The sequence below is a fragment of the Geotrypetes seraphini genome, chromosome 10 (assembly GCF_902459505.1).
Source record: "Geotrypetes seraphini chromosome 10, aGeoSer1.1, whole genome shotgun sequence".
Classification (NCBI taxonomy): domain Eukaryota; kingdom Metazoa; phylum Chordata; class Amphibia; order Gymnophiona; family Dermophiidae; genus Geotrypetes; species Geotrypetes seraphini.
This window is the reverse complement of record NC_047093.1, coordinates 97,748,654-97,758,359: the sequence shown is the minus strand read 5'-3', so window position 1 is coordinate 97,758,359 and position 9,706 is coordinate 97,748,654. Positions and strand designations below refer to the sequence as shown.

General features: G+C 39.0%; 1 protein-coding gene across 1 annotated transcript in view; it reads right to left on the bottom strand.

Annotated features, from left to right (window-relative positions):
* Positions 1 to 1,013: 1,013 nt before the first annotated feature.
* Positions 1,014 to 9,706, bottom strand: part of CLIC3 (chloride intracellular channel 3) — a 73,884-nt gene continuing 65,191 nt past the window's right edge. The window contains exon 6 of the mRNA XM_033960467.1: positions 1,014 to 2,816. Within this exon, the coding sequence (XP_033816358.1) occupies positions 2,655 to 2,816 (162 nt within the window). The 3' untranslated portion in view covers positions 1,014 to 2,654. The remainder of the gene's footprint in view (positions 2,817 to 9,706) is intronic.

Genomic DNA, 9,706 nt, shown 5'->3' with positions numbered 1-9,706 from the left:
TTATCTGTGTTCTGCATGTGTGACCAAGGCCAGGTGTTCTGGCAGGAATGAATGTTGAGAAACATACAATATGCTTTGTGTAGTTTAATTTTGTAGTTAACCATTATGTATTGTTAATAAGATTATATTGTGTATATATATGAAAAATGAATGGAAAAAATGGTATTACAATTAGTACTATTATGGGGGGGGTCTGGGGCAGAGCTTGGGTGGGATCTGGGGCGGAGCTAGGGTGGGATTTGGGGCAGAGCTAGGGCAGGATCTGGGGTGGAGCTTGCGGGCCCCCCCCAAACAAAAAAGCGTTCCACTGCCTATGCAGGGTGCCCACAAAAACACTTGATTTTGAATGGTTACAAAACCAAAATTTATTGGAATATTCTTTCACCTTTGAGGCTGGTTTCATCAACTCAAAGTTTCATATGGTATCTGATTACATATACTCGATGTGCGCCCCATCTGTTACTTGGCAAATATCGATGCGATAATCAAGCTTGGACCAGACTCTCCAAAGCATATCCGGCGTGATCGAGTTTATAGCATCAGTGATGCATTCCTGCAGATTATCCATAGTTAGGGGTAGTGGAGGTACATTCCCCCAAAGGAAAAAGTCACAAACAGTAATGTTTTGTGGGCCACTTGAGGAACACCTGGTCATTTTGTTGCGTTGCATTGTCTGAAGGTTGTAACTTCTGCACCAATTGAGGCTTATAAAGGTGAAAGTGGAAGTGATTGTGTAAGATCTTGCTAACCGTGCTTTTTGGGACTTGTATTTGCTGTCATCTTATTTATAAACATATTCCAATAAGTTTTGATTTTGTAACCATTTAAAATCAATGAGTGTTTTTCTGGGCACCCTGTACTTTAAATTAAGGACAGTGTGTTGTCTAACTCCTACTATACAGATACAGCTCTCTGCATAGCAAGGGCTTCTCTAAGTTACAGGCCACTGTAAGAGTTTCCTGTTCAGCCAACACCTAATTCCTTAATCTTGATGTCACCAGTCAGACTCTGAATCAATTGAACAGTTCTTTAATAATGAGGCAAACAACTTACAGTCAGATGGTAGTTCAAGTCTGTACGTTCCTTCTCACTCCACTAACATATCAGGACTACGCTAGGAGTATCCACTTTGTGGAGATGACACTGTTCTCCAGACTTAGAAGTAATCTAAGCTGTATTTGATTGTCAGAATTGAAGGGTGAAAAACCTGGTGGGAGAATACCACTCTAAGGCTCTCACTCTGGAATGTACTCAGCAAATATGGCCACTGCTCTCTGGCTGAAAAAGGAGGCGGGCCCATGCTCTGTGGAAGCAGCCCAGTCCACTGGAAAACAAAGCCCTCTGGGTAGTTGAGTCCACAGAGCACAGAGCATAATTAATGTACATCTAAACAAACATTAACTGAGCAAATGCCCCCATAAAATGGGGGCATAATCAACAGCAAAGGTCAGAACACATATCTAAAATGAGATAGGGTAGCCTTGCTGTTCATCTTTTCTCAGATTAAAATATGACAAGACGAACTAAGAAATTGAAAAGACACCAGGCACTAGAACAATGATCTCCAAAATGTAGCCCCAGGGCCACATGTGGACCTCAAAGTGCACCACTGTGGCCCTCAAACAGTTGGCTGAAATGATTTCAAATACCATAAATGCGTTAATTTCAATCTTGCCCACTTGATATAGTAACTATAGCAGTCTCTTCAGTGTTTTATTCAGGTGTCTCATTTATAGAATTTGCTACTACTGACAATCCAAAATAATATCAGATAAAAAATATATATATCCTTGAAGGGTTGTAGAATCAGTATTAATTTTTAATGTTAATACCCAGTCTCAACAAACAATCAAGGTGGTTTACCACTCCACCCCTCTTATTTTATAAAACTGTAGCACGGTTTTAAGCTCTGGCCGCACAGTAATAGCTCCAATGCTCATAGAATTCCTATGAGCATCGAAGCTGTTATTACCATGGCCGGTGCTAAAAACTGCGCTACAGTTTTGTTAAAGGGGGAAAATTAGAAGTATATGTAAGCTTAAAATATTTTAGTGGCCCTCAAAGCTCTCTCATGTTAACACTGTGGCCCTTTATGTGAAAAAAAAGATGGAGACCACTGCACAAGAGAGACTACTTGTCGACTACATCAATGTTTCCCAAGATGTCCTGGAATTCCTGCTTGCCAATCAGGTTTTCAGGATATGCACAATGAATAGGCATGAGATTGATTTGCAAATAGTGCCTCCATTTTATGCAATTCTCTTTCATGCATATTTATTATGGATATACTGAAAACCCGACTGACAAGAGGGTACTCTAGGATTGAATTTGGAAACACCGAACTACATATTTGATGTATATGATTCATACAATTTCTAATAAAGTATAAATAAAATAATGGGTCTTGAAGAAATGTTCTTTTTTGTTTTGGCTCCACCAGAATTTGGCTGTAATCATTGGATGGAAACAATGATATTTGCAAATGGAATGAAAAAGTCTTTATTTATTTATTTGGTTTTATATCCTGTCCTCTCCAAAGAGCTCTTCTGTCCTTTTCAATAGTTTTATTGAATATCGTGGTGGTGGGAAGGTGGAAGATGACAGAGAGGTAGAGGTGATGCAAGCTAGTCCAACAGGAGATAAAGTTTTTGTGCTTATTTTTGAGGCCTGACCACAGAGCGGTAGAACAACAGGATCTCTTCAGTGGATGGGCAGGTGTATTTAAACTCCTTCAGTTCTGCTGTGTTACTTAAGTATCTGGAGACTCCCTTCAGGTCCTTGGGGATCTCAAACTGCCGATAATACTTGCACACAGTCTGTAATGGATGAAGGGTATAATTAGACATTTTTCATTTAAAAATTTTAAGCAGTATCAAAATAACAAAGTGATATTCTAAAGTGCAGAAAATGTCACCAATGGAGCTCGGTGTGCTAAATTCTGAAATAATGCACATTATTTTGACTTTTAACATGTGACAGGCCATTTGAGAAACTTTCCATATTCACAAGTAGTAAAAACTTTCAAACTTTCATGTGTAATGCTCAATTAAATGTTGAGATATTATGATGAAAATAATGCACAGCATCTCATTAACTATTAATTGGGTGAAAAATTTGGTGGTGTCATTTTGTAAGTATTTTCCACATGTAGGCCCTGATTCTATAAGTGGTGCCTAGTCAATTTTCAAACAAAACCTAAATTTTTTAATTAGCTTAAATGGTGTGATCATTAAAAACAGTCAAAAGAAAAAAGGAACCAAATTTCTACAGGAGCAACTAGAAAAACCCAAAAAAAGTGGCGTCACAAAACATTCCAATCAGAGAAATGAAGAAAGCTCAAAGTTGTCACTATTCCTTGGAAGGAGTCTTTTGTTTGTCAATTTGACCCGACACGGTCTTAAATATTTTTACAATTAAACAAAAATTTAACTATAAATTTTTTATTACCTTATAGCATACCCTTTCAATTTTTAATTATTTATCTCTTTTTGACTTAATTCTTCTTTGTATTGTTCCACCATGGTTTATGAAGTTGTTAGTATATTTTATTATTTTATGTCTTTACACAATAATCTAATCTAATCTTCAGTCTTATATACCGGGTCATTCCCCAAAGGGACTCGATCCGGTTAACAAATTGTAAATTAATAGTACATTAATAATAACTTTATTTTTTCTATACCGCCACAATCTTGCGACTTCTAGGCGGTTTACAGTGAAGAGAGCTGGACAATCAGGGAATTACGGAGTACAAATAGGGAAGATGTCACTGAACAGTCAGTGGAAACAGAATACAATTAGTGAGAATACATAATATCAACATATTGTTAATAAATTTAGAAGGGGTATCTGACTAGGAGATAAATCTATCGAACAGAGCAGTCTTAATTTCTTTCCGAAATGCACCGTAGGTTGACCCGGCTCTGCTGATGTAATTGCCCAGCCAGGTCTGCTGTTTGCTAGCTTGAAACTTAAAGGTTCTGTCCAGAAAGGACCTGTATTTGCAATCAGTGATCTTTGGATAGGCAAAAAAATTGTGATTTCTGGTTGTCCTCGTGGGGATGTGCAGCTCGAAATATGGTAAGAGATAGGTAGGGGCCATTCCCCACACCAATTTGAAGCAAAAGCAAGAGAATTTGATTATTCGTGCCTCCGTTGGCAATTTGTAGTAGGGACTAATGTGTTCGCTTTTCTTTAGTCCGAATATTAAGCGGACAGCCATGTTTTGCACTATTCTTAATTTTTTCACAGTTTTTTTAGGTATACCCATGTAAATGATATTGCAGTAGTCCAGGGTGGATAGAGGGTCGAAATATTTTTTGATGGTTTTTAATTTCCATAGTCAAAAGAAGCACTTTTTTGCCACCATGTTCATGTGTTCGAACATTGTCAAGTGGGTGTCTAAAGTGACTCCTAATATTTTTATAGTTTTTGATATTGGGTGATCGTGACCGTTTAAGTATATTGATGTTATAGTGATTTTGTCCTCTGGGCTAGCCAAGAAAATTCTTGTCTTTTCAGTGTTTAATTTCAATTTAAAGTTGATAGTCCATTATTCAATTTCAGTCATGATATGGGAAATGTGTTTTAAAGTTTCGTTAGTCGCGTTATTCAGGGGAATTAAAATAGGGATATCATCAGCATATATGTAGTATTTTAGGTTTAGCTTTTATAATAGAAGTCCTAAAGAAGAAATGTAGATATTAAATAAGGTGGGTGATAGTGGGGAGACTTGAAGTACTCCCGAAGGGTTTTTCCACGAGTTGGAGTATTTCCCATTGCAGATCACTTGATATGATCTTTTGGTTAAAAACTCTGAAACCAGTTCCAAACTCTTCCCGTGAGCCCCATTGCGTCTAGGCAATGTAGTATTATTTCATGATCCACTAGGTCAAATGCACTGCTAAAATCTATTGTAAGATCAGAGCACTGGTACCTCTACTAAAGAGACTGTATAGGTGGTTGAGGATTGACGCTAAGACTGTCTCTGTGCTGAAACCTTTTCTGAAACCTGATTGGTGTTCGTTGAGGAGGTTGAATTTGTCTAGGTGATTCACTAGTTCCAGGTTGACCAATCCTTCCAGTAGCTTGGTGAATAAGGGGATACTCACTATGGGTCTGTAATTGGACTTCAGTGTGATTGAGTTATTTTGGTCTTTAGGGATGGGTGTCATCAGGATGTGTCCTATTTCCTCATGGTATGTCCCACTGATGAGAGTGGTCGTTATCCAGTTAAATAAATCTCTTTTGAACTCAGGTACTGCAATTTTCATGATCTTAGATGGGCATTCGTCTAGCAAGCAGTTTGATTTGGTGTATTTGTTAAACAAAGTGAGGAATTGATGCCAATTAAGGAGCTCAAAATTATCCCAGAGCATGTCCACTCTGGGTACCCTTTCCTGCGGCCTGAATTGGAATTCGAAATCAGGTGTGGATGTAGGTATTGTTGCTCTTAAGTCTAAAATTTTTTTTGTTGAAGTAGCTGGCAAGGGTGTTGACCGATTGTATGCATTCATTATTTTTTTTCAGAATCTGTGTTGTGTCTGTTAGCCTATTCACCAGTTTGCTTTTTCCTAGGTACACTCTTGTGCGATATGTGGATTACTAAAAATCATATTTTGATATAGATGTGGGGGTGTCAAAAAATGATGGGCCCCGGGTGTCACATATGCTAGGTACGCCATTGGTGCCATTGAAAGTGAATCGAATCGAAAAATCGACTTAACAGGGTGAATCGAATCAAAATTTTTTTTCCTGAATTGGGCAGCACTAGTGCCCATTGTACAACATTGTTTGGAAAAGGGTCATACATTTGAACAGCTACGTTGTTTTGTTATAAATAGAATCATGGAAACTGCAAGGGGAGGGGATAGGGGCAAAAAATTATTACAAATGGAGTAAAGATGGATATACCATTTAAAGAGATCACAACCGCAGGAGTTGGATTCCACGATTAATTGGCAAACATTTTTTTAACCTAACTTACTACTGGGTGAAAGATAGGCAAAAAAAGTGTCCCAAAGTCATGAAGAAATCAACAAAACTAAAGTAGGAACACTGCAATTTCATAAGCCATTAAACTGACAGGCAGAGCTCAGAACCATAGGTGGTAAAGAAATCACAAACAGGGACTAGCCCTTAAATGTGCTTCTATAGGGCTCCTTTTACCAAGGTGCGTTAGGGCATTAATGCGCGGAATAGCGCACAGTCTACCTTAACACCAGCATTGAGCTGGTGTTAGTTCTAGCCATGTAGTGCACGGTGAAGCGTGCGCTAAAAACGCTAGCGCTCCTTATTAAAAGGAGCCTATAAAGTCTATCATCTTGAGTCAGTTAGAAGGTTTTTCATATAAATTCAATTACTCTAGTGTCCGTCTCAAAAATGTGCAATTCAAAAAAAGTATTTTTTACAAAAACTTAGCTTAAATAGGTGAATAAGCGTATCCAAAGTCATCTCACTGCAGCGGGTTCTGTCAGTTTAATGGTTTATGAAATTGCAGTGTTCCTACTTTAGTTTAAACATTTTTTTTTTAAACCAGAGCTAGTTTGTTTTTGGGACCAAAGTTGCCATTTTTGTCAAAAGAAGTAGGTCCTCTCTGCGGTTGTAATGATGGTTCACGATCAGCTAAAAGATGTTTTTATGATCAGCTGGTATTGAAACGCAGAACCGGCAAACACTCTCACATCATCACGCAATGGCTTTTTAAATAACGTAAGCATTTAGCCGCCAGTCACAAATCTTAACTGCTTGAGTGAGAGGAGCGCATTAATTTTGCTCCGCATGACTGTTAAATTCATGTATGCGTGAATTGTAAAGATATTGAGCCTAGTCAGTGCTCCAGGGCTTCATAACATCGTTGCTGTTTCCGTATTGTTTAATATAGTGTTGGAAAGGAAGTTAAGCACTCGCATGAGAGATGGGTTCCTGAAGAAGCTCCTACAGTGAAATGGAAGCTCCGTTGAACCTAGTCTTCATTTTGAGTTAAGTGTTTCACTTTACTATATGTGCAAGAGTTATGACAAAATAGTAAAAAAAATTAAACAAACATGAGTAAGCAATCTGAGTTGTTTGGTTTTTTTTTTTAGACTAATGAGAGCTCACATTCAAGGGACTGCACTAGTTCAATCTCATGTGCAGTTTTTTCCCACCCACGAGAGAATCTTTTTAGGGCACAGCAACATGTGTGGCATTTTGTGCAGGGGGATAGTCTTTCACGATCATTGTGTTTAGAGGAGTTTGGACCTTAATTTGATTGCCATTGCTCTACAGATTTTTCCACGCAGACTTTCTCAGCGATTTACCTCGCAGTCACACAGACTCACGTTTATATTTTACTGCAGCTTTGCCTTGAAACCTTTACAACTAGGGACCTCTGATGAAGAAGTGTTAACTGAAACACGGACCGTGTCGGGTCCCTTGGTTTGTATAAAGGTGGTAATATTAGCCGCAATACATATTTGATTTAATAAACTCAGCCTGCATCTTGTACTCTTGTCTGCAGTTTTATCTTTACTCTTTTTACTGTACAATCAGGGCCTTAAAGCATATTTTGTGCATGGAAAATGATTATGCTGTAATCATTTTTGTTAGCAAGAAAATATCTAACAATTGTAACAGTATATACATATAGGATTACCATATATGTGAATTCTAAAAAAGGACACAACTTTGGCCCCGCCCCATCCTGCCCTTGCCCCACCCCCACCCCTGCATCCCACCAGTCTTGCTTAGGGCTACTGTATTTTTCAAGTCATAAAAGAGGACATGTGAGCCAGTCCCTGCCTTATCTTGCCCCCAGCTCTGCTCCCACATAAAGTGAACCACCTCGTTTCCTCTCTTCTTCCCTGCCCCTCTTCTAACTCCCATGAAATGTGTACCTTTAGTGGCTGTGGAGGTCACTCGTGGGTTGGAGCCATGTCAATTGCGATCTCACTGTAGTATCAGTGGTCCAGAGGTAGGTTGTGAGCTGCAGGAGGCAGCAGAAAAGGCCTGGCTCTGTCTGAGCCCTGGGCCATGTCTGGAGGGTCTCTGAGCATGCGTGGATGCGATGATGTTATGCGAATGTGCAGATACCCTTCTAGATGCGGTCCTGAGCTCAGGCAGAGCCAGGGCTCTTCCTGCCACCTCCAGCCACGGCCAAACAAGCTTCCAATGGCTCACAACCTACCCCTGTGTCACCTGTGTCAGGACTACAATTAATGCAGTTCCTACCCACGGGTGACTCCCACTGCCCGCTCAAATGCAAGAAAAAAAAAATTTAGGCTAGCCTTAGAGTCCAAAACCCAGACAAAATGCAGAGTTTTAGAAAACCATCCAGACACCCAGACAGTCCTCCAAAAAGAGGCATCTGGGTAAATCCAGACGTATGGTAACTCTATATACACAAATAAAACAATGCATACTTAACTGTTCCAAAATTCAAAATATTTACAGTTGTATTTTGAAAATGTCAAGTCTGTGAGCTACTGTTATTCAAAGACAAGAACTTTACACAGAAGAATGGTATTACTAACCTAATCATACCCTCCCCTCCCACCTGTACCCACAATTCATATAAAACTGTATAGATGTATATGCATAAATACATAGATATCTCTGCATATATGAAAATGCTTTACAAAATGTGGATGCTCTGCTCATATCTAAAATAAAATCTATCTCATAGTCAATTTCAAACAAAAAAGTTCAGATTTTCAATCAGAAAATGGTTGCAATATGGATTATTTGTGCTAAGAACTTCCAAATAAATAGCCATTTTAGAAAATGAAACATCCAACTTATAAATTGACTGCTGATAGGGATCTTGGTGACTCACTGGGACTTTAGTCCCTCCCTCCCATCTTCCCCATACCCCACCCAACCCAGGGTCTGCAACTCATATATAGACAGCCTAAAATAATCAAGAAGTCTCAGTCAATCCCAATTCCAACCAATCAAGATTAATTTAATTCAGTGCAATCTTTGTGATGCTTTAGTTCCCAGGCACACCACCTGGAGGCTCAAGGCTTGCGCTATCTGTCTTCAACTTGCTAGTTTCAAAGAAGAGCTCTGTAAAGTTAAGCAGGAATTGGAGGCAATTAAAGCAGCTACAATCACCCCATACAAATATACCAATTTACTACCATTCCCCAAAGAATAAAACAACCCAGGAATAAATGGATCACACTAGGCTCAGGTAGTATGCGGCATGTGATACAGAAGCATCCACCTTCACAATTGTTGCCCCTAAAGAATCCCTTAGCTCCAATAGAGCATTGTGATGCTCAAGATAAAAGAACTGATGAGGGACTAGAACCAGTGAAGATAACTTGTGAAGTAAAACACCTCCGAAGCACATATAAAAAAGCTCAAACCAGAAAAGTATTCCTGTTAGGAGATTCCATCATCAGAGGGATTAACCTTGGAACACAGGACAAGGAACTCATAATAGTGAAATGCCTTCCAGGTTCCTCAGCTACCAGGAATGCCAGACAAATACTGACTGTAATTATGGAAGAAGCAAAGAATCTGAATCCTAATATTATTATTCACCTTGGAACAAATGATCTAGCCAACAATAACTGACTTGCAGCAGAGAAAGCTTTTCAGGAGCTGGGGGAGGGGATAAAACCTTTTGTAAAGACTGTAGCTTTTTCAGAAATACTGCCTACTTATGGAAAGGGAAAAGAAAGAGTACAAAATACTGAGAACTTCAATAGGTGGCTCA